The sequence below is a fragment of the Magallana gigas genome, chromosome 8 (assembly GCF_963853765.1).
Source record: "Magallana gigas chromosome 8, xbMagGiga1.1, whole genome shotgun sequence".
Lineage (NCBI taxonomy): Eukaryota > Metazoa > Mollusca > Bivalvia > Ostreida > Ostreidae > Magallana > Magallana gigas.
Genome location: NC_088860.1, coordinates 42,757,810 through 42,783,627, shown reverse-complemented (window position 1 = coordinate 42,783,627; position 25,818 = coordinate 42,757,810). Strand labels below are relative to the sequence as shown.

Below are 25,818 nucleotides of genomic sequence, written 5' to 3'. Positions count from 1 at the left end.
TTGTGTCAATCCGTCTGTGCGCGTTGTGTCAATCAAACTACAATACATGTTATTCTGCAGCAATAAATTGTCACTGATCGGCTGAGTACTTTAAGTCAAGTTTCATCAGGATTTGTTCATCATATTTGTGTTTATTGTATTTATGTGTTAAATTTAAAGATTATTAATTTTAACTGGTATCCTTTATATGCATGTTGAAATTCCAGTTTCAGGTCTCTAATATTATACATTATATTTTTAATTCAATACTTATTTTGTGCATGTTACATTGAATAATATAATTTTTTTACTTCTGTAATATTGTGTAGTCACAAACTATTTTTTATTTTTGAAAGTCCAAATTTAATGTAATGCGAAATGTTAGTTTTGTTGTAACCTTTTTGCATCTTTAAAAAAATAAAACTGTAATGGCAATTAAAGATTTTTTTTTTCATGTTGGTTGTAGATTAAAATAATATACATGACTGCTTTACTGTATACATTTATTATTTATAAATATTGCATATATTGTACCATTGATGCCAGAGCACAGAAAATGCATTGAACCAATATTTCTGCAATGTCATTTTTCTTATGCAATTGTATTGCCAGAAAGGTGTTGCAGCAAAATTTTTGCTGTAACACTTTTCTGGCAATATTGCTGCAATCTCAAGTATTGCCAGAAAGGTGTTGTCGCAACAATATGTTGCAGCAAAACTTTTGCGGCAACATCTTTCTGGCAATATTGCCGCAATCTCATTTGCATACGAAAAACGCTACTGCAGCAACATTGCCGCAATGTATTGCCAGAAAGGTGTTGTCGCAACAATACGTTGCAGCAAAACTTTTGCGGCAACATCTTTCTGGCAATATTGCCGCAGTCTCATTTGCATACGAAAAACGCTACTGCAGCAACATTGCCGCAATGTATTGCCAGAAAGGTGTTGTCGCAACAGTATGTTGCAGCAAAACTTTTGCGGCAACATCTTTCTGGCAATATTGCCGCAATCTCATTTGCATACGAAAAACGCTACTGCAGCAACATTGCCGCAATGTATTGCCAGAATGTTGCTGCAGTATTGCTGCAATAATGCCAGAATGTGTTGCCAGAAGGTCCATATTTTGGTAAGGGACCTTAATAGGTATGGCAATGGCTTTTTCACTACTGCATTTTGTATATTCAATATAAGGTGGTCATAAAACGGCATGGCCAATCCAATATAATTTAGTGGAATCTAGGTCAAGCATTGTTAGGAAATTTAAAGAGAAAACAAATTTTTTATTTGATAAAAACAGAGATATGTTTATAGTATTAAATTACTAAGGTATATTTACACAATAAAATGCTTTATTTTGGTGATTCAAGTGGGATATAAAGGTGGCGACATTGCAGAAAAAAGTACATTACCCCGTATTGTCATCAATACATCTTCCTACGTGTATACATGTACAAACAAACAAACAAACAAACACTTCTGTTGTCACATAAACAGACTCTTATGTTGTAAGGTGAACAGACAAACACCTCTGTTTCATGTAAACAAACACTTCTGTTGATCAAATTACTTAAGCTCCTGTCTCTTTATTGATTCCTTTAAAATTATTGTGTTATTCATATTACGGTATCAATATAACAATGAAAAGATAAAAGTGATGTACCGATATAAATATAAGCATTCTTCACAGTTCTTTACATGATTACAGATGGAAAGAGAAGCTGAAACTTTAAACTGCCTTTTCATAAAATTATTTTATCTGTTTATACCAACATTTACATTAAGTGTGTTAAATTTATAGATTTTCATTTTGTACTGGAATTGAACGACTGCTTGAAAGACATGCTTTCTCAGAGAGATACATCCAAAAATACATGTAACTAAATTTGCCTCAACATATTATTGGTTATAATGGCCAATCTTTGATTTCAGCTTTCCTAGACGGGACTACAATGGAGCTATTCTTCAGCCTCTACTCCAGTCTACCCCCTTCACTCTCATCCATAGTAAGATTTCCTTATGAACTCTGAAATTGTTATTACTTGTTTCAAACATTCATTGAGCATGAATGTTTCAGTTTTTGGCTAAATTTATGTGTTGAGATTGTTTTATTAAGAACACTTTTACAGGTATAAAATTTTGGACTACAAATGATAGTATTTGAAAAAAACATACCAGTTTGGTATTGCATGCTCCATACTATTATCCCAAATTATTAAAAAGGAAAATATGCCAAAGAGGCAAGGATTAATCCCTGCTTCTACATGTAAGACTCGATACAATGTTTTACAATCACATACATTTTTTTTATTAAAGATTATTTACATGGAGCTGATTTTTTATTTCAGACCCTATCCTGTCTGGTTCAAATTGCGTCAGTGAGGCGATCGTTGTTCAACAACACAGAATTGCTCAACGACCGGAGTTTGCAACATTCTAGAAAATCCACAGGTATGAAGTGTTAGTCTATTAATTAATGAAACTGAAGCACAGTGGTCCATCAACTGCCAATGGGCTACTTATTGTACTGTTAACTTATAGATACTAGTATGGTAGGTCTGGAGATTTTTTGTTGTAATTTTTCTGTCTAAGAAAAAAAATACATGTACTTAGTTCTTGTTATTTGGATTTGTTATTTGTGGGATCAAGAAGAATGAAAAGAAAAATTAATGATAGTGTATGTGTTTATATTACCATTCTTATTATTGCATAATCAATGCTTCGGTCGGTCGGCCTGTCTGTCGGTGGATCGGTCCACCAACAGTTTCTGTTCATTTTCTTCGCAAAGGATGGACATATTGAAATGAAATTTGGTATACATGTTTATCATAATAATATCTAGGTCAAGTTTAGTTTTTGGTACGTTCATGCATTTTTGACAGAGTTATGTCCCTTTGTAGTTTCCATTCATCTTTCCAAGGGAGGAGGGCATAAGTGTTTTACAAACATCTCTTGTTTATTGTAACTTAAATGTTAGAAGGGGAACGAATTTGTAGTGATTGACATACCCCAATGCTAAAAAATATTTATTTACATGAATTAGTCTTCAGAAATATCCAATATTTAATAAATTTTGAAAATATTAAACTGAAATATATGTGTGATTGGAAATTTGAAAAGATTAAAAACTTGAAATACAAAATCTAATGTAATGTTGCAGGATTTGTCTGATCCGAGTAACTACCATGAGTTTTGTCGCCTGTTAGCAAGGCTAAAAACAAATTACCAGCTGGGAGAGATATAAGTCAAGGTCACAAATTATCCGGAACTGATCAAACGGATTGCAGAGTTTACTGTGACCAGTCTGAGGGTAAGAATTTTTAAATGGATAAAAAAAGGAACGAATGTGCATATTTGCAATGGTGGATTATACAAGTGTCCTTTTATAACAGAAATTAGTGATAAGTGTAATAAATTTTAAGTGTTTTACAAACATCTCTTGTTTATTGTAACTTAAATGTTAGAAGGGGAACGAATTTGTAGTGATTGACATACCCCAATGCTAAAAAATATTTATTTACATGAATTAGTCTTCAGAAATATCCAATATTTAATAAATTTTGAAAATATTAAACTGAAATATATGTGTGATTGGAAATTTGAAAAGATTAAAAACTTGAAATACAAAATCTAATGTAATGTTGCAGGATTTGTCTGATCCGAGTAACTACCATGAGTTTTGTCGCCTGTTAGCAAGGCTAAAAACAAATTACCAGCTGGGAGAGATATAAGTCAAGGTCACAAATTATCCGGAACTGATCAAACGGATTGCAGAGTTTACTGTGACCAGTCTGAGGGTAAGAATTTTTAAATGGATAAAAAAAGGAACGAATGTGCATATTTGCAATGGTGGATTATACAAGTGTCCTTTTATAACAGAAATTAGTGATAAGTGTAATAAATTTTAATTTGGTGTTGGACAAGACCAAATGGCATTGCTAAGTGTACCTGGTATATGATCACACAGAGCCAATTAACAGTTGAGGATTCAAACCAGCAACACTTCAATTGATGGCTAATCCTAGATTAAATATAGAATTTGTAAATGTGTTTAACAAGAGTACCAGAGATTAAGATAGTGACAATTTAAATAGTATATAATGCTTGTTTTGCAGCAAATGTGGCAGTTTGCGCCTAACAGTGTACACTACCTGTTGAGCCTGTGGCAGAAGATGGTGGCGTCCATGCCTTACGTGAAGGCTAACGAGCCCCACCTGCTGGAGACGTACACACCGGAGATCTTCAAGGCCTACACTATGTCCCGCCTAGAGTCTGAGTCACCGTGGTCATCAAGTGAGCATTGTCACCATAGTCCTCACACAGGTAGTTCTTGTAATACAGAGCTTGTACTTGTAATATAGAGCTAGTACTTGAAATATAGACATGTACTTGTAATATAGAGCTAGTACTTGTAATATAGACCTAGAACTTGTAATATAGAGCTTGTACTTGTAATATAGAGCTAGTTCTTGTAATACAGAGCTTGTACTCGTAATATAGACATGTACTTGTAATATAGAGCTAGTACTTGTAATATAGACCTTGTTCTTGTAATATAGAGCTAGTTTATGAGTCATGCTTGTAAATGACATGTTAAAGAAAAAAATCTTAACAAAAAGTGGATCTAAACTTATTTTAATATAGATTGCCTGGTACACACATGCTAAGAAATATATACTTTAGAAGGCTCAAAGACTTGTAACTGTACAGTACCTGTCTGTAACAATGTAGAGGGTGGATCTAATTGTACCTGTCTGTAACAATGTAGAGGGTGGATCTTATTGTACATGTATGTTACTATGTAGAGGGTGGATCTAATTGTACATGTATGTTACTATGTAGAGGGTGGATCTAACTGTACATGTATGTTACTATGTAGAGGGTGGATCTAATTGTACATGTATGTTACTATGTAGAGGGTGTGGATCTTATTGTACATGTATGTAACTATGTAGAGGGTGGATCATATTGTACATGTATGTAACTATGTAGAGGGTGGATCTAATTGTACATGTATGTTACTATGTAGAGGGTGGATCTTATTGTACATGTATGTAACTATGTAGAGGGTGGATCTTATTGTACATGTATGTAACTATGTAGAGGGTGGATCTAATTGTACATGTATGTTACTATGTAGAGGGTGGATCTTATTGTACATGTATGTTACTATGTAGAGGGTGGATCTAATTGTACATGTATGTAACTATGTAGAGGGTGGATCTAATTGTACATGTATGTTACTATGTAGAGGGTGGATCTAATTGTACATGTATGTTACTATGTAGAGGGTGGATCTTATTGTACATGTATGTTACTATGTAGAGGGTGGATCTTATTGTACATGTATGTAACTATGTAGAGGGTGGATCTTATTGTACATGTATGTAACTATGTAGAGGGTGGATCTTATTGTACATGTATGTAACTATGTAGAGGGTGGATCTTATTGTACATGTATGTTACTATGTAGAGGGTGGATCTAATTGTACATGTATGTTACTATGTAGAGGGTGGATCTTATTGTACATGTATGTTACTATGTAGAGGGTGGATCTTATTGTACATGTATGTAACTATGTAGAGGGTGGATCTAATTGTACATGTATGTAACTATGTAGAGGGTGGATCTAATTGTACATGTATGTTTCTATGTAGAAGGTTGATTTCTTTTAAGATGATAAACTATGTACATCTTCATTGTATAAGTATTTTGATTGAATTCTTCAGTGTTGCATGAAAATGTACATTCTTTACAACGTTGTAGAGACGGGTTAGAGGATCCATTAGAGGACCAGGGAATGATCAATCAACAGTTAGACCAGGTAAGCTATGATTTAGTACAGGACAACATGACCTCTATTTCTGATAGATAATGAATTTCATGGTTTGTGTGTATTGTATGGTGTAAAAGTTTGTAACGGTGACATTTTGTTGATAGCTCTCTACCATTGGGAGGTGTGAATACGAGAAAACCTGTGGTCTCCTGGTTCAACTGTTTGATGAGGCAGCCCAGCGGTATCAGGAAGCCATCAATTCAGGAACCCAGGGGGTAGAGATTACAATACAAGAAGGTGAGGTTATCTCCATGGTGATCAAGGTCATTTTATGGTGACATGAATACTTTAAAAAGAAGAACGAAAGAGAGAGAGTACTATTTAAAATAAAGATGATATACAGGTAGAGATAGAAATATTAAAAGTAACAGGGAAAAATCACATTAGGAATAAGGCTCCATTAGTGCAAATTTCTGTAGACAGTTATTGGTTAGATAGTTTGTAAAATCTTTAAGGTTGATAATTTTGGTTAGTATATGTATTTATTTTTACCTGTGCTTTCTTCACTCTTTCAGGTCGATTATCTTGGTTAGTGTACATAATAGGAGCTGTGATAGGTGGTCGGATCTCCTTCGCCAGCACAGACGATCACGACGCCATGGACGGGGAACTAGCTTGTAGGTAAGTGGAGAGGGGGTCCTTTTGACAGAGAGTTATCTTGTAGGTAAGTGGAGAGGGGGTCCCTCTGACAGGGAGCTAGCTTGTAGGTAAGGGGAGAGGGGGTCCCTCTGACAGGGAGCTATCTTGTAGTTGAGGGGAGAAGGGGGTCCCTCTTACAGGGAGCTATCTTGTAGTTGAGGGGAGAAGGGGGTCCCTCTTACAGGGAGCTATCTTGTAGGTGGGAGGAGAGGGTGTCCCCCTGAGAGGGAGGTAGCTTGTATAGGTAAGGGGAGAGGGGGTCCCTCCGACAGGTAGCTAGCTTGTAGGTGGGAGGAGAGGGGGTCCCTCTGACGGAGAGCTAGCTTGTAGTTGAGGGGAGAGGGGGTCCCTCTGATGTGGAGCTAGCTTGTAGGTAAGGGGAGAGGGGGTCCCTCTGACAGGAAGCTCGGTTGTAGGTAAGGGGAGAGGGAGTACTTTTGATACTGGGGACACAGCATATGGTTTGTGTTTCTGTTGGATCTTCTGGTTTAGATATATGAACATGCTATTGAAATTCTTATCACCTACATTTAGAACTTATTGGTATCTTTTTTATTTTAAAAGATGTAAATATAGGCTTTGAGGCCCTTTTGTTATCCTAAATGTGGGTGAATTTGAAGTGTGCAATGTGTGTTAGTACCTGTATTTATTCTGTACAATAAGGAAGAAAGTAGTGATTTAAGTACCATGGTCACAATGTTTTTTTCATTACAGGGTTTTACAGTTAATGAATTTAGTGGACTCTAGGATTGCCCAGTATGCCTGTGAAAAATTAGACCTTGCCATATTAAGCTTTTTTGAACAATTTAGGAAAATTTATGTTGGGGACCAAGTTCCTAAAATGTCGAAGGTGAGATACAGATCTTGTCTTGTTTCATAAAACTGTTTTGTTATAAGGAATAATGTTTTAATGAATTGTCAGAATAATTATCAATGTCAATAGATTTTGTCAACAAGACTGTTTTAAGATGTAGTTATCAAAATGATGAACAGTTATCAAAATAGAAAAATTTGCAAATATTAACAAACATGTCCAAAGTTGTTGTCTTTTTATATGTGAATAAGAAACAGGTGTTGAATAAGGTGTATAGGTACTTTAATGTGTTGTTTGCTTGCAGGTTTATCGACGGTTATCAGAAGTGTTAGGATTAAATGATGAATCTATGGTACTGAGTGTTTTTATTGGTAAAATGTAAGTACACATACTCATATATTTACTTTCTCTGTGCATGCATTATTTTACTAACCTGAGAAATGCTGAAAAAAACATTTTTAACTTAAGAAGAGAGAGAGAGGAGTGCAAGAGAAAGAAATATTTCAATTTTGAATTTTATTAACAATATCAGTATGTAGATTTTCATACTTTCTTATTTAGATGGGGTTTTTTCCATCGGTGAAAGGATACTGTACATTTAGCTCTTATGTAGTGTTTTGTTTTTCAAACTTGTTATCTGTGCAGTCAATGCTTTTAGATTTTAAATTTAAATTTATGTTTGTAGAATTACAAACTTAAAATATTGGGCCCGAAGTGAACAAATAACATGGAAGACCCTGCAGCTTCTAAACGATCTGTCCGTGGGCTACAGCTCTGTCCGAAAATTAGTCAAGCTAGATGCTGTACAGTTTGTTTTAAGTAATCATACGGTAAGTTATATTGAACAGTCGCTCACTAAAGTTAGGTATCAAATTGCTAAATACAAGTGTGTAACTGTTTGGAGAATGAATTCCCACAGAATAGAAGCTTTTATGGCTTGATTTGTATGCAAAAACTGAAAATGGAAATATGTTTGATTGTTAACGAGGCTTGATGGTCGACAAATTAACCATCAAATCTACCTAGGATTTTAAGATATGATTTGTTTAGCTATAGACTGTTATTTAGTTAAGAAAAAATGCATATTTCAATTTACTTGTTAATTGTGGGTAATTTTCTTTACTTTTATATAGAGCTCTTTTTCTAAAGGAGGTCAATACAGGCTGAAAATGGCCTTGACCATTGTGCCCTCTTAAAATACTGCTATTGTAAATTAGAAAACATTTTAATCTTCAGTCGATCTGACCTTAAATGGTAATTTTGGTGAATTGCAAAATTTGGAATTTTTGGGGCAATTGCCCTTATAAACAAACTGCAAAAATTTCTACAGAGCTATTTTCATTTGTTCGAATTAAAAATCTACCAAAATATTTCAAACCACTGATTGAAATTCAATGAAAAAAACATTCTAGACACTCAAATTATTGAATTTGATTACTCTGAAACAATGTAAGATTACCCTCGTTGTAATCATGTCATCTCATGGAAATCTCTAATTTGATTTTCAGAATGAACATTTTCCGTTCTTGGGTTTGAACCCAAACAACCGTTCGTTCGCTGACATGAGGTGTAGGACCACTTTTTACACAGCTCTGGCTCGCCTCTTAATGGTTGACCTCAGAGAAGATGACGAGGACAAATTTGAAGAATTCATGGTCCCTTTAACATGTAGGTGCTTCATTTATATGTTAATGTGTTGGCTCTGACATTCATGTCTTTGTCTTTAACTTAGTCATTCTTTAAGTTCAAGAATGAGTAATGATATTTATTTTTATCCAAAGAAAAAAACTGAGGCAGTAAAGAATATAATGAATTATGTAATTTGTAATACTTTGTACTTTTACATGTATATTTCTCCTGCACATGCTGTGTTCCCTATATCCTGTGTTAATCATTCTCTGGTATTTGTCTCAGGCTGAACTAATCGCTTGCTTTCTTTGACAGCTGCGTTTGAGTCGGTGGGCACAATGCTAACAAACATGGACACGCCCCAGAAAGAGGAAGAAGCCAAGGTCAGTGGGGGTATACTTTATAAAGATTTTAATTTGTCCATTAGAAAATTTTGTGAATTGCCGAATGATAATAATTACCTGTCACCAAATCTCTTGTTCTTGTTTAAAATCATAAACAAAGGCCTGGTCCCCTATATTAGTCACCATGAACTAGTTTATCAATATCTATCTTGCAAAAAAATGAAATTGTTGTGAATAAAAGATGGTTTACAATATTATTTTTAAATTGTTAGTACGTTTATAGTTCTATGACACAAAATGACATAAAATAGTCTGCTTCTGTCCAGAAATAGAATGGCTTTAGAATGCTGAACTTGGAAGAATCAAGCTAATCTTTTTACGTGTATAAGTTTCCATACCAGGTCCTGTAGGTTTGATAGACTTTTTCTTGTGGTGGAGCAGAGAAATTGGGTTATCAAAACCTGTTTATTACAAACTCTCCTAAACCATATTGTCATAAATACTTTCCTAATGTTATCATTTATTGATAAAGGTTAAAGATAAAGTATTATTAATTGGTGTAGTCCATTTCTGCCACTTACCGTACATATAACACACATTGATAATTGTGGCTTGTTTTGTTTTGACAGAGAGCAGTGGTAGGACTTGCCCGAGACCTGAGGGGCGTGGCATTCGCCTTCAACACCAAAACAAGCTACATGATGTTCTTTGATTGGATGTATCCTTTATGGGTTGCATAGTGGGTTACATTTTTTTGGTCACAAGGAAAAGGACCAATACATTTACTGGTATTACATTGCCTTTATTCAAGCATTTGATGGAAGTGATTTTATTTTTTTCATGTCGGCAAATAATGTAAACACAAATGCAGAGACCTAGACGCCCCTCCCCCTTAACTTTATTCCTATCAATAAAAAATTAACAAAGTAATAACTAATGTCAAATATTTTGTTGTTTAATAAAGCTGTATGAGATGTAGATATCGGGGAACTTTGTTGTGAGATGTTGAGCTTAAGGACGTTGTTTACTCAGGGTTTGAGTTCACAAATCCGTATTGTTAAAAAGTTCGATTTCATCAGTAAAATTTGTTTTAAAGAGGTGCGATCCTGCTAAATTTGAGTTTGCCGCGCAACTCGAACTACCGAAAAACGGGTCATACGTTGTAGAATTTTGCATTATGAAATTGATGCAATTAACAACTATTCTTCAAAAGATAATCATAAACTAAAGTAATTAAAAACAAATAATGCTTAATAGATGTTATTTAATCAATACTACTTCATATTGAATGTTCGTAAAATTTTACGACATCAGTGACAGCGAACCAGTCTACAGTGTCGTATGCTTCGAATGTAAACAAACAATGGTGTTTACATCATCGAAAAGGAAAAAACGAGAAAAGAACGTTGTTAGTGCAACAAAAGCTAGATGGGTGATTAAGAAACAATCGGCCCAGATATCGGAAGAGCATAATTATGCTAATGCAGGTACATGTAACGCTACATCATCCCTGTCTCTAAATCTTCCGGACCTAAACAACATCGTCGCAGACGAAGAAGTTGACGATGTCAATGCCGACACAGACGACAGTGATGACTGTGAATCAAAACATTCAAGCATGCCATGGGACAGTGGAAGACGCGTCGTTGAGCTTGGGGTTCTTGCAAACGCGTTGGCGTCTTGCAAAAACTGCACAAACCCCCTCCAACTGTCACATGCCACCTCAATAAGAACGTACGGTCTTGCTGCCATTTTAAAGGTAGGCTACATGTACATGTATTTTATAACTATGATATAACGTTAAATGAATAAATAAGGATAAGAAAAATAAATAAATTTGAGTATATTGATGATTATGATATGTTAGGGTTTTTTTTACAGGTCCCATGTAGCAATACAAACTGCAGGTTCGTAAACAATGTTCCCACAGGGAAACAACATGGGAAAACCCATATATGGGATGTAAACACTAAACTAGCTAACGGTAGGTTACATTTTTAGTTTTCTAATTTAAGAAATATTAACATAAATAATTTACTTTACTGAAATATAAATATATTTTGTAAAAACTCTCTCTCTCTCTCTCTCTCTCTCTCTCTCTCTCTCTCTCTCTCTCAGACAAAGGGCACTGCATAGTTTGTTTTTTAATGCATTTACAGCTTTGATACATGCTGGTGTGGGAGTATCCCAAATGAATAGCATTTTAGCAGCTTTGAATATTCCCCAAGTTCAACATAAACTCGTCAGTAAGCGACAAACCGAGGTTGGACAGGCAGTGGAAGTGGTGGCAAACAGTTCTGTTTTAGAGTGTCTCGAGGAGGAATGTAACGCAACTGAGAAGTAAATATTTTATCTAACATTACACTATTTTAGTTAGTTTTATCCTCTTGGATTATATGGTTTATTCATATATAATCTAATTCTGGTTGTAACATGCTTTCTAATTGGCTAAAAAATTATTCTATATTGTATAAAGAATGTTCCGTACCTCACAGTAAGACTAACATCAGAAATGTATTAATCTGCCTGACTTTACGTTTGAATTTTTTCTATCCAATCAAATGCCGCGTTACAACCAGAATTAAATTATTATACAATAGAATATTTACTATACTATTAATTTTTTTTTAAGCATGGGTCATTATGCCTTTAACATCCCTTGCATTATATATGCATCCTGGTATTGATTTTTATCTGAATATAAACTTTCAGAGAAACTGGCTCTAAGGATATTTGTGTCTCTGTCGATGCTGGATGGCAAAAAAGGGGAAGTGGGAAAGCCTATGATAGCATGTCAGGTAAAATCATGGAGCAGCAATTTTAATGCTATAAAATTCAGGACATTTGTAAATATTTTAGAAATTGATGAAACATGACACTAGATATATAATACTCATTTTGTCCTGTATAATACATTCTGTGATTCATGTATATTTGTGTTTAAGGAAAGCAACATGTAATTTATTTAAAACATTTTCACATATAATTACCATATCTGTCTGTCCTAGCTGTAAATGAACTTTGAAAAGGTTTAGAAGGTTAAAAAATCTTGGTTATATTGATATTTAACTTTAACTTAAAGTTTTTAATTTTAGGGCATGCAACCATGATTGGTACTAGAACAGGAAAGGTGGTCGGATACAGTGTTCGGACCAAATCCTGCCGTGTGTGCAGTCATGCATCTAAGACAGGGACTAATCCTCAGCCACATGACTGTAAACAGAACTGGAATGGTAAATATGTTTACAGGTGGAGGAACAGAATTAAATCACATAAGATTTTCTGATAACCCCTTGATCAACATCCACATGGTTGTCTGTCCATCTGAAAATTCTTTTATATATTATTTTTACTTCTTCTCCAGAACAACTTGTTGAATTTAAACTAAATCTACCAAAATTTGCATATAAAAATCAATATGTAGAGCAATCTGATTAAAATCAGCTGCTCTGATACGCTACCGCTGGTAGCGTATCAGAACAGCTGATTTTAATCAGATTGTATGTAGAGAGCTTTCAAATTTGTTAGTATGAAATTAGGATGAGGCCTTCTTCAAGTGGAAGATAATTATCAGAATTGAATAAAGAATCAAGGCGATATTGGGGTCAAAGATATAGTTCAAATCAAGATGCATTGTGATATGTATACCGGTATATCAAGTTATTTCGAAATAAATTTAACCTTGTGTTTTTAATAGGAAGTGCGAAAGCTATGGAACAAGATATGGTAGTGGAAATGGTTAAGGAAAAGAAGCAAGCTGGAATACGTACAGCAGCCATTGTCGGAGATGACGATGCCACAACCATATCTAAACTACACCAGACTGTTGACCCAAATATTAAGAAGAGGTCTGACAAAAACCATTTGAAAAAGAATCTGTCAAACAGCCTTTATGTCCTGAAACAAACCTACCCATCTTTATCAGTTAGGGTAATCAGGTGAGGTTTCAGTACTGTGAGTTTTTCTAGACAATAATTACATTCATACATGTAAGAGTAACTAGTCCTCATATTATATACAATTTTCTTTCCCAAAGAACTATATGCAATAAGGTCTTATTTCTGCCCCCTTATTTTATAAATTTGAAAAAACATCATATCATAAAGAAATTTTGATAAAACAGAAAACTAAATATGCTAGTTACTTAAGAAATAAACAGCATTTTAAAAAGTTCACTGGGAAATGAACTTGTTGGTCAGGGCTTCTCAGATTTGATCATGTGCCAACGAAGTTCATATCAGGGTGAACTTTTTAACATTGCTGATTATTACTTATATTTACCTTTGAGAATGGCCAACCATTCAGGATCATTAATATAATGTTGTTTTTATGTTTACAATTGTTATGCATTAAGCGGGTGAGATTATCATTGGGATATAAACTTGGTTGGTCATGTAAACAAATCCTGTGAAGCCAAAAGGGCTCAACAAATAATATGATCATGTAACAATGAATTTTGTAATGTCAAAAACATGGCCTCACTGTACATTTAAACTAATATTTGCAAATTTACAGGTACATTCAAAAATGTTGGGCATATATGGTTGCTCAGAACAAACACAATCCTGCTGGAGTTGAAGTTGGTTTGGATGCAATGTGGAAACATCCGTTCGGAGACCATTCTTCTTGTTCGGACTGGTGTACACATAAAGAAGATCCCCATAAGCAGTACAAACATCTTCCATTTGGCCAATGCCTAACAGACAAAAATCTACAGGAAGCTCTCGCTGGTATCTTCAAGAAGTACAAAAGCCATTCGAAGAAGATAGCTGAACTAGGTTCAACACAGGCCAATGAAAGCATTAACAACTCTATAGCATCTAAAGCTCCTAAAAGGTTGCATTTTAGTGGATCTGCCAGTCTCAACTATAGAGTTTCAGCCGCTGTAGCCCAGAAAAATATTGGTCACACTTATGTTTCCAAGGTAGATAGAAATATAAATAGATGGAAACACTTATGTTTCCAAGATAGATAGATAGATAGATAGATAGATATCATAGATAGATAGATAGATAGATAGATAGATAGATAGATAGATAGATGTAGATATAGACTGATTGATTGGTTTATTGATTGTCATTATACACAAAAAATCACACCAACCCAATTTGTTGTCATAACCTTTATAACTCATGTAATTTTTGTACCATAAGCTATTTTTAAATACTGTTTCCAGGTAAATGCCAGAATAGGTTTATCCCCAGGTTCCTACACCCAACGGTTGGCAGTCTTGAGAGATCTTCAACATAGGAAGAGAAAAGCATTGAACACAACAAGAGCTGCCAAAAGGAGAAGACTAGAACTAAAAGCTAAAAGGTATTTTGATTATTTTTTGCCTAAGTGGTTTTCTGAATAGTTTATCTGTACACATAAAATCATTTAATACAGATCATATATGGAATGAAACTTATGAAATGTACTCTCTATAAAAAGGTTGCAGAAGAGCTCTTGTCAGGAAACTAGAGAGGGAAAGACATATTCCCCAGAGGTTGATGTGTGTGGAGAGGAAGCAGATCTTACATTTATTCCTCCTCCCTGTCCCTCCCCAGTCAGAGTGCCAGTAAATGTTTCATCAGAACATGTCCCAGTTTACTTTGATTTGGAAACAACTGGATTAGGTATGTTTTATAATAACAAGTACATCTTTGTCCATGAATATAAATGTGTATCTTAATGAGTCCACTCTAGAATATGGCACAGTTGTGACAATTTAAATGTTATATAAGACCTTTAATCTTTTACAGCAAGGACTTCCCACATTACCCAAATAGCTGCTGCAGCTGGAGAGTTACATTTCAGTTGTTATGTTTTTCCAAGAATTGCCATTAGCTCTCAGTCTGCGAGTGTCACTGGCATCTCTGTTAGAAATGGAATCATGTACCATCATGGCAAAAGAGTCGATTCAAAGTCCATATCAACTGCAGTTGATATGCTTTTAGATTTCTGCCAAACCTTTCAGAAGAAAATAATTCTAGTTGGACACAATGTGGAGTCTTTTGATTCTCCCATTCTTATGTATGCATTAGATAGATGTAAAAAGTTGGAATCTTTTACCAATATTGTTGATGGGTTTTTAGACACCTTGAAGTTTTTCAGAATTGAGAGACCAGGTCTTTCATCATACAGACAAGAATATTTATGTAAAACTCTTGCAGGTATAGATTATGATGCCCATGATGCTTTAAGTGATGTCCTTTCTCTCCAGTCCTTGATAAACTTTCTGAATATTGGTTTAGAAAATGTAAACGCCAGGACAGCATCGTTAACTTCTGCAAGTGCTGTAGACTTTTACAGATATTCAAATGTTGTGCAATCCAACTTGCCATCTTTACAGCCTTTAATTGGTCAGAAAATAATAAGCTGTCCAATTGCAAAAAAAATTGCAGGTAGTGGATTACAGTTGAAACATCTTGAACTTGCTTACTCTAGAGACCCTGTTGAGGGAATTTATTCTTTGTTTAGTGAACAGTGTGGAAAGTCTGTCCGAGTATCCAAGTCAAGAAAGGTCACAGGCAAAGTTGTTGAATATTTTGCATCCTTGAGGGAAAGTTAAACATGTAATGCTTAAAAAATCAAGCTTTGTACATTATTTATTTTTTTTTTTGTCAAAGATGATTTCTACTGTTACAGTATGGTGTGATCAAGTTTTTTTGTTACAAATATATTGAAACAAGACTAATGAAATCTACATTTGTATTTGATAAAAAGCTTCAATTTTAGATGGATTTCTCTCACATTTGCATTTGATATTTTGTACACATGTTAATTTGGGCTTAATGATCGATTTCTACTCTCAATATATTTTTTTACATGTGTGTATTTTGAATTAAGTTAATTTCAATCTTTCTGTGATCAATGATGTGATTAATTCCGTCAATATGTAGAGAAGAACATTTTGTTGCTACACTGTATGATGCCTTGAAATTATATGACAGTATGATAATATAATGTATGATGCATGCATATTGAATATTATTGTTGTTAAAAATTGAATAAACTGTCATGTCAATTGCTGAAAAGAAGAATGTTTGGTTAATATATTTAGAAAATTCGACACTTATGCGAAACAGAGGAAATTCAAGTTAATTTCGTGAAAAACAGTATAATTAAGTACAACATTTTGCGTTTTTTTAATTTTTTTTGATAAATATCATTGTTGCTATTGTTCATTTTATGCAAAACCAAATGAATACTGAGAAAAATAACTTTTTCAGTCTCTTTCCTACTTGGAAGGAAAAAGTCAGAGAAAATTCGAGTTAAATAGAGAAAATTTGGATTATCTTTTTTAAATGACCATAGACCCACATTTTCTTTTATCTCATTTTATAGAGTTATGAGTGACCTCTCTATGTGCAGTATATCTTAAAAAGTTAGAGACTTTTTATTAAAAAATTTAATGGTACAATAATCCACTAAAATTGAGGAAATTAAAAAATTAGGGAGGGTTACTATGTTTTATTTATTTATTTTTTTTTAAAGTGGAAACTTATCAAACAGCAGGATTTATCAACCAATGCCATTTTGTGATACAATATTCATGATGTCATTCAAATATTTAGTTGTTCTGTTTATTTTTTATCCATTGAAAAAAAGAGGTTACCTATCATGCTGTGAGAACTAAGAAATCACATAATATGAACCACTGTCCTCTTTGAAGCATTGTCATGCAAAATCTAACACATATACATCGTCTCAAAATATCATGAATTTACAGTAAACTGTTATATAAAGATAATAAAACTTGATTTGTGAAAAGTTAGAGACTTTTAATATCAGGATCCAGCCCCCTTAAATACAAAAAGTATTTATGAAATGAATTATTATTGACATAACAGTTGATATTTTTACTATATTATGGAATTGGGCTCTGACAAAGTTTGACTTTTAGCAAAACAGAGGAAATTTTAGATTTTGTTTTCCACTGAAATATTTTTGGTAGTACTATAATGTTTAAAGTTAAGATTCTATTTGTTAGTCAACATAATTTTGCATATTTTCTGTTGGTTTTATCTTGCTTTTTTGTTTAGATAATCGTATGGCACACACTACAAAAATATTGAAAAATGCTTAAAAATGATAAAAGACAACATTTCTCAAAATTTTGATCATTGACCTCATATAAATTTTATGCCAGCAGAGAAAGGTCAATATACTTAGTTTAATACTATAAATGTTTTAGCATTATCATCATTCAGTTTTTTGTTATATTTAATGAAAAAAATGGGTAGTAATTTGAAAACTGATAGAGGAAATTCAGACTAGAATATCTATAAAAATTGTGAATGAAAACTTATGCTTTGTATCTATTTAATGTCACTACCATTCATAAACTGTGTTTCATTTGTCAAAGAGTTAAGTAATTTGTATTATTTTCACAATTAAGAAAATCTCAATCATGGTGTAAAAGTTTTATGGTTTTTTCTTAAATTTTCAAAAAATATTCAATGGCCATTAACTCAAAAAGTAGGTCATTGACCGACTTTTTTGAAAGTGAAGAATAACACTACCATGTAAGGTCTATAACACACAATAGTTGGTTTTTTATTATCATCAGTGGAATTTTTTTTCATTCTGAGTAAACGTCATCCTTAACAGTCGATAGCTACCCGTCCTACACGCCCATTCTACACCGGGCGATCGAGGTGTGGTACCACGACCCGGCGGTCACCACCCCGGTACTCAAGCTGATGGCCGAGCTCGCTCAGAGCCGCTCACAGAGACTCCTGTTTGATGTCTCCTCCCCCAACGGCTATCTCCTGTTCAGGGAGGTCAGCAAAGTGATTGACAGCTATGGTGAGGGCCATTGTATGTAAATATGTAATGAAAATTTATGATTTTGAATTAGAAATTAATTATTGAAGGTACAGAGGTCAGCAAAGTGATTGACAGCTACAATGAGAGCCATTTTATGTAAATACCATTATGTATTATATAAACATTCACATTATATGACCTCTCGCCCTATAAAATTATTTACATGGAAATAAATGTTTTTGCTCCTTACTAAGTTCCTAGAGGAAAATATGATTGCAAATGTAAATATAACATATTTTGATTTGACTTAAGTTTATAAGATTTGCATTCTCTTTTTTACAGGGTCAAGAATATTAACAATAGGAGAAGTTCCAAAGGATCAAGTCTATACCATGAAATATCCTTAACACTATTATGATTGTTCAAAGATAAATTATATTTTTCAGGTGGCTGGGCTTTATATAAAATGACAAACTTGAACAGTTTAAAGAGATATTATAGATCTTTCACCTTTTATTTGGAGTTAATTGGCTGCTAGGTGAAATATTATGAAGATATAACACGAAAGCTATGTTTTAATGTTGTAAAACGAGAGTAAAAGTTTCCTTAACCTGTCCTACATTGAAAGGAATCTCGGTGTGTTTCTCCATGTTGAAGGCAGCCCTCTGTGGGAACTATGTCAACTTTGGAGTGTTCCGTCTGTATGGAGATAACGCGCTGGACAAGGCATTTGGAATGTTTGTCAAGCTCCTGTTGTCTGTGTCCCAGAGAGACCTGATGGTTAGTGATGTGTAGGGATTTATTATAGTATAATTACATGGAATTATAAGAGTAATGGTTAGTGATGTGTCGGGATTTGTTATAGTATAATTACATGGAATTATGAGAGTAATGGGAAGGGAAGTAGGGATTTATTCTACTATAATTACATGGAATTATAAGAGTAATCGAAAGGGAAGTAGGGATTTATTATAGTATAATTACATGGAATTATCAGAGTTATGGGAAGGGAAGTAGGGATTTATTCTACTATAATTACATGGAATTATATGAGTAATGGGAAGGGAAGTAGGGATTTATTCTACTATAATTACATGGAATTATTAGAGTAATGGGAAAGGAAGTAGGGATTTATTCTACTATAATTACATTCAATTATAAGAGTAATCGAAAGGGAAGTAGGGATTTATTATAGTATAATTACATGGAATTATCAGAGTTATGGGAAGGGAAGTAGGGAATTATTCTACTATAATTACATGGAATTATGAGAGTAATGGGAAAGGAAGTAGGGATTTATTCTACTATAATTACATGGAATTATTAGAGTAATGGGAAAGGAAGTAGGGATTTATTCTACTATAATTACATGGAATTATGAGAGGAATCAAAAGGGAAGTACCAGTTTTTGTCATCAACAGATGACCAAAAAATGCATTAAACAAGGGGAAACAGTTTTTAGAAGTTTTGATAAATGGTTTGATCGAGCTCTGTAAGGTTAAACAGCATACCATCATTCACTTAATTGTTTTGTGAAGAGACTGTGTGAATAAGAAAAATACACTGTATATTCATAAATGTATGTAATTGAAGAGATGTTTGGTGGTAAGTAATGAGTATTTCTGTTATGTCCACAGGACTACCCCAAGCTGAGCCAGAACTTCTACAGTTTGCTGGAGTGCCTGGCCAACGATCACATGGCTTTCATCAGTAGCTTAGAACCCCAAGTCTTTCTCTACATCCTGGCCACCATATCTGAGGGTCTCACAGCTCTAGGTAATAATCAAACACTCTGCAATACTTCATGTACTTGTATGGTGTTTATTTTTATTTATTTGTTTGTGGGTCATTCTATGGCCAGGTCTTAAAATTATGAAGAATGTTTATTTTTAATGGGATGGATGATTAGGGGCTAGGTTCTTCTGGTAGATTTGTGAATTATCTGTCTTTGTTTAAGGGTTACTGTTCCTCTGAAAAATCATTATGTCCCATGGATAAATAAGAAATAGTATTAAATGTACAAAAATACAAATGTCTCCCTGTCAGTCAATTTCATCTTTAGTGCATTCAGTTTAATATTTATAAATTTTACAAGTTCATTCATTTGGCATATTAGAAATAGAAACATGTAGTTTTGATATGCTGGTATGTATCTGTTAAACTAAGAGGGGGAGAACAGTATATAAAAACAGGAATAAATAGTTTGTTCCTGTTTTAACAGCATACAAATGGAGCTCTATCCAAGGTAAGATGTCAAACTGCTCGGGGATGTGGAATTTATTTTTTAAAGATCAAAATGTCACGCTATGGTTTATTTTATATTTGATGCTGTCTTAAATATGTGTTTTACATGTAGCTTAATAAGAATCTCTAGTTTCATTTAAGTCATCTCAAAACTATATCCCTTGTTGAAAGGTGAAATGGTACTGCTTGGGTTAGTCTCATCTCTTTGTGTTTTAAATAAACACAATATTATACATGTACTTTCATGAGTGTTGTCCATAGCTATAATGTTATAAAATTTTATTCGTGTCTTTCACTTTAGATATCAGTGTTTTTTACCTCTTAGAATTTGATTTCTTACGACTTCTTAAGTTTCTTAAGCACATGTATCTTAGGGTTTTAGGAAGGACATATTTTTATTGATCATATTAATATCTTTTTGTAATACCTAAACCTTTGCTTATATTTTCATTTTGACTATACAAGAAAAAGTTCTAAGATTTATATCCTATGTATGATTATCTATTATTCTTTTATGATAACTGTATAAAGGGTTATTTTTGCTACGAGTAATTTTCACCCTTCTACTTTTGTAAACAGTTTCGCCCCGTCTTGAATTCACCGAGATACAGTAACTGTTGTGTTTTAAGAGAGATAATTGAAGACATTTGAATTCACTTAGTCTTAAATTCACCCACTGGCAACTAGAGGGAAAGGGGTGAAAATAAAACGGGGGCGAATATTTCCGTGTATTGCAGTAGTTATTGGTGGTCAATGAATTTAATGAAGTTTCCATTGGTATCACTTACTGGAGTGAATAAAATCCTCTTGAACTTCTGAATTCTAGGAAATTTACAAAAACTATCTGCCTGTCATTTTGAATGAGTGTAAGTGCGTGTCTCTCTCTGACAGATACCATGGTTTGTACCGGATGCTGTGCCACGCTGGATACAGTCATCACCTATCTGTTCAAGAACCTTACAATCAAAAAGAAGAAACGAAATCACATGCAGCAGAACGAGGCTTTTCTCCGAATCCTAGAACTTCACCCAGAAATCCTTCAGCAAGTAAATACTCCTTATTGATATGCTCTTTGGCCTTAGATTTATGTTTCTTCAGACTATTGTAAACCAACTATTCTTCACGACTACTATGCTTTGCAATTTAATGGAGATGAACTAGTTAGTAGCAACCAATTTTCATAATCAAGGTGTAGATTATCTAGAAAATAAAATACCAGAGACAGTAGGAAACTGGTTCATGGTGAGATATATTTGCGAACATTGAGATTTCTTCTAAAGGAATAAAAGTTGGTTGATATTATATTTAAAGAATGAAATGTTTACTGACGCCATTTTGACATACATGTAATTGCTTAGTATTTAATACTGTCATGCTTTATTACAGATGCTGTCTACAGTACTCAATATTATCATGTTTGAGGACTGTCGGAACCAATGGTCCATGTCAAGGCCTTTACTGGGTCTTATTCTACTTAACGAGGAGGTAGGCCATTTTTATTTTATAACTTGCATATAAAAAATCAAGGATATGTTGTTCTGTTTCCCTAATAGCGTTCCAAGCAAGTCTTTGTCTGTTTGAACTATTGGTTAGAGAACTGCAGGTTCATATTGCTGTTGATGTTGGAAAATGGGGAAGTCCTTGAAAAAAAGCTCTAGCTTTAATATCCATTGCCTCATGAAGAATATTTACTGTAAAAGTGGTTATTTACATGTGGAGGAAAGTTACATTAGTTATGCAGTAAGCTTAAAACTGTGCAAAATATCCCTGCGCATGTGTTTAAAAATTACCAGTTCAAACAGCCACTTTTACAGCATGGGATAGAAAATGTCTTTGATTAAATTCAATTATTTATTTATAAAATTGGTAATTTGCTGTTAAGGTTTGAATGAATTGTTGTGTTTTCAGTATTTTAATAAGTTGCGGGACAGCATCATAGCCAGCCAGCCCCCAGACAAACAGCAGGCCATGGTCCAGTGCTTCGAGAACCTGATGAGTGGAATCGAAAGGTCCCTACACACAAAGAATAGAGACAAGTAAGAGGTTGTGTGTGTGTGTGTGTGTGTGAGAGAGAGAAAGAGAGAGAGAGAGAGAGAGAGAGAGAGAGATTTAAAAAATTGAAGACGTTACTTTCACAAGCTCACAAGCTGAGTTTTGGAGATAAAAATCATGAAATTCATAGGTTTTACTATCCGAAGGAAATAAATTCTTTTTTTGCAAAAAAATCAATATAATCTAAGTACAGGTATTCATCATGAGCTGCTACTTCTTTGTAATATAAAATTTATTTTTTGGTTTGTTCACCCTTTAGATTCACACAGAACCTGTCCCTCTTCAGGAGAGACGTGAACGACTCGCTGAAGGCGGCCAACGGACAGAGTCCCACCCACTGTACACAGTTCCTGGACATGATGAGCTAGTACACAGCAGGCTGCACGTCATGTGACCTCATCATGTGATACAGTGAGCCAATCAGACGTGTTCACATTGACATTCCTTATCATGTGTGAAACAGGCTGCGATTGGGGCATTTGGGGACAATGTGATTGGTTTTGTGGATTTTCAACTTTCAAAGGTGGTGAAATTGGTGCATTGGTCTGCTATCCCTTCTTTTTATATGGATGAGGAACGAGGGTGTTTGGAATGGATGTGACTTAGGTGTATGGAATCAATTGAAGTGCTAATGGTAATAGACTAGGAGCCGTGGCTGTGTAGGCGTGTGTATATCAGTGCTAACTGTTCATTGTTATGGGTTTTATTATTCAATGTTATAGTGCCATATGTGTGGTACTAATGCACCGCATGGTGTGGAATAAAAATTTAAACAAATGCCACTGCTCTTGCTTATATTTATCATATCTCATATATATTTGTAACATTTGTGGCTTACGTAATGTAATGAAGATTGAAGGATGCTTTAAGGCTTTACTGGACATTCTGAAATATCTGAATGATCATGAAATTAAATTAAATCTTTTAAACATGTCTATGTTTTAACTAGGGATGTCAATTTTACTCAGAAGGACTCAATCGGAAGCTCTCGTTGAGCGATACTGGAGATCTCGTTATATCATTAGGGAATCTGTTTATCCTTTTAAAATCAAAATCATTAAAAATTTATAAGTAATAAAAGAATTTTCATTCATAATAAAGTTAAAAATTTGAAAATCTTAACATTCGTTGGCAAATGTCTTTTTATTTTATTTTTCTTGTCAAGCTAACACATGTATGTCTGTGTACTGCCAAAAAAATTGCTCTCATTGATTATGTATTTATACAATGCCTATACAATGCCTATAAACCAAGTGGTTTTTAGCAACTCAACTCAACTCAACTCAACTCAACTCAACTCTACTCTACTCTACTCTACTCTACTCTACTATTAATTGAGCCACAATTCATCAAAGGCAACTCAAACTTGCCTTGTTCAGTGTTAAGTTATTGCCCCTGCCCTATTCAATAATGAAGGTTTAATAATCATAAAAACAAACGCCTGAGATGATAATTTATTTGATTAAATTTGTAATTATACATATTGATTTATTTGTCGAGCTCACTAATATGTTGATTTTTCAAAACCGCATTTTCTTTTGTTTCTTATCTTCATGAAAATCCAGAAGATTTGATAGATATGTTTGTGGGTGTATGTGTGTGTTTAAGAAAAAGGGGGAAGGGATGGGCTTGTTAGATATATCTATGTCAGAGTGTTATAATATAACAACAATGATTGGCAGTTGTCAGGAACCTTACTACCTGTATATATCTGCAGTATGAAATAACCAGCAACATCAACCAAAACATCAACACTCAGTGACTCTTCATATACAACAAGATGATTATACTTAATTAATTACATCAACACTCAGTAACTCTTCATATACAACAAGATGATGATACCAGTAGGGCTGTCCCACAACAACCTGTGACAAGCTAAGTAAAAAAAGCCATAAAAACAAACAAACAAACATGTGCGTACACTGATACAGAGACAAGAGTCCCAAGGACCTTAACGCTCACCTGATTATGATGCAATCCTCTGAAGGATCTGTAGAATGAAAACCAAATACTTTAAGATGAGGTAAAAAAAATGATATATTAAAATGTTTTATTAAAAAGAAAACGAGATATTCATTAAGTGACAAAGGATCAAGAAAATAGATCAGTCTGTTATCTCAATGTTTCAAAATACATGAAGATGTTTATATATTTAAGAACGAATACAAACGTAAATAAGAAAGACCATCTTCGCTTGCCAAGTCTCCGATTCGTTTTTTTTTTTTTTTTTATCTCAGATGAGAAAAACGAATCGGACACTTGGCTAGCGAAGATGAAGAAAGACATGAATTATGACCTCATCAGCACATAGCTTAAAGTTATTGCATTTCAAATGATAAGATATACGGAAGAAAAAGTTCATGTGACAGCAGTAAAGGGAAGTAAATAATAAATACCCAAGGACAATTAATTCTCGCATTATCAACGGTGTGAGATCGGTTTGTCCGGTGTGAGACAGCAGTGTGAGATTTTTCTGTCTTACACTGTGTATTACTACGCCGTTTTAAAACGTAAACAAACGTTGTCTGCTGTAGGGAAATGCAAAACAGTGCATTGAGATTATCCATTAAGTAATTGTGTTGCATAATTAATTACAATTTTTCATATTTTAATTGAAAAAACTGTCGTATGCTTTCATTTAACTTGCACTATTTGAAGCACGCGGAGGGATAAACCGAAAGTAATCTTTTGAAAATCACAACAGAAAGTTGTCAAACATCATTTTTTAAGCTAATATAATGCGAGAAAAATAATCATTCATTATAAACTCGTGTGGGTTAGTGAAATTCCACCTCGGGGCCAAGATTCACGGTCTAGGACTCGGCAAAGCCTCGTCCTAGACAGTGAATCTTGTCCCCTCGGTGGAATTTCACTATCCCACACTCGTAATAATGAATGATTCTATTAATATTTGATGATTACATTCTCCTATATTTGTTTATGTATGTTACTTTCAACAAAACGTCAATCACTCATTTAACAATGAAAAAAACAACAAATTTCAAACTGTTTTTGAGTCCTACATTAAAAAAACTTGAACTCCCCTTACGAATGATCCTCAATATTACCATGATTACACTCGGAGGCGTTTTTAAATTCAAAATATATCAAATAAAATATTCAAATAATATTCTCTTGATTATAAAAGCAAGGCATGTTGCGCGTCGGATGACTAAATATTCGATATCGATACCAGTGTTTATAAAACATGTTTAGCACATGCATTTCGGCAATAAGCAGCTAGTGTAGAAAGCAGTTGGCAGCTGAATGTGGAATTTTTGCATTAACATTGAGATTGATATTTAATCAGTTAATTGTAAATCTACGATATATAAATGTAGGTACCGTGTTTATTTTTAGTCGAGTCACTTTAGTAATTGTGCTGGATTGATTGAGAAATTGTCCTCATTATAACAAATACTGCTGCAAATTATCTCATTATTATTAATTATTGATATGTATTATACATCTGAATATTTTTTTCTTGATAATATTGAAATATTTATATAAGAAAACTGAAGAGCCAG

At 33.9% G+C, this 25,818-nt stretch overlaps 2 protein-coding genes across 2 annotated transcripts in view; both read left to right on the top strand.

Moving 5' to 3' along the window:
- LOC117685977 (exportin-7-like) overlaps positions 1–23,070 on the top strand; it is a gene marked incomplete at its 5' end in the record, with an annotated part of 28,992 nt that extends 5,922 nt beyond the window's left edge. Inside the window, 24 exon segments of the mRNA XM_066070080.1 lie at positions 1,908–1,981; positions 2,324–2,391; positions 2,393–2,426; positions 3,136–3,285; positions 4,091–4,249; positions 4,252–4,268; positions 5,743–5,800; positions 5,917–6,049; positions 6,328–6,433; positions 7,166–7,301; positions 7,570–7,643; positions 7,951–8,095; positions 8,774–8,933; positions 9,210–9,277; positions 9,868–9,956; positions 17,841–18,031; positions 18,335–18,391; positions 18,615–18,772; positions 19,630–19,768; positions 20,214–20,237; positions 21,128–21,282; positions 21,623–21,721; positions 22,145–22,272; positions 22,548–23,070. Coding sequence (XP_065926152.1) covers positions 1,908–1,981; positions 2,324–2,391; positions 2,393–2,426; positions 3,136–3,285; positions 4,091–4,249; positions 4,252–4,268; positions 5,743–5,800; positions 5,917–6,049; positions 6,328–6,433; positions 7,166–7,301; positions 7,570–7,643; positions 7,951–8,095; positions 8,774–8,933; positions 9,210–9,277; positions 9,868–9,956; positions 17,841–18,031; positions 18,335–18,391; positions 18,615–18,772; positions 19,630–19,768; positions 20,214–20,237; positions 21,128–21,282; positions 21,623–21,721; positions 22,145–22,272; positions 22,548–22,656 — 2,531 coding nt within the window.
- LOC105333483 (uncharacterized) lies at positions 10,352–17,027 on the top strand. The gene is made up of 10 exons (XM_066070277.1): positions 10,352–10,997; positions 11,120–11,222; positions 11,398–11,578; positions 11,951–12,036; positions 12,334–12,471; positions 12,936–13,176; positions 13,754–14,162; positions 14,415–14,554; positions 14,672–14,856; positions 14,983–17,027. The coding sequence occupies exons 1-10, from the start codon at positions 10,527–10,529 to the stop codon at positions 15,789–15,791; spliced, it is 2,763 nt and encodes a 920-aa protein (XP_065926349.1). The 5' UTR covers positions 10,352–10,526; the 3' UTR covers positions 15,792–17,027.
- Positions 23,071–25,818: the final 2,748 nt, after the last annotated feature.

Bases quoted from the DNA above. Each gene is read 5' to 3' on its own strand.
- LOC105333483 (XM_066070277.1), top strand. From the start codon at position 10,527: ATGTTCGTAAAATTTTACGACATCAGTGACAGCGAACCAGTCTACAGT. The intron at 10,998-11,119 runs GTAGGCTACATG...TTTTTTTTACAG, and splicing joins GTCTTGCTGCCATTTTAAAG to GTCCCATGTAGCAATACAAA. The intron at 13,177-13,753 runs GTGAGGTTTCAG...GCAAATTTACAG, and splicing joins TTATCAGTTAGGGTAATCAG to GTACATTCAAAAATGTTGGG.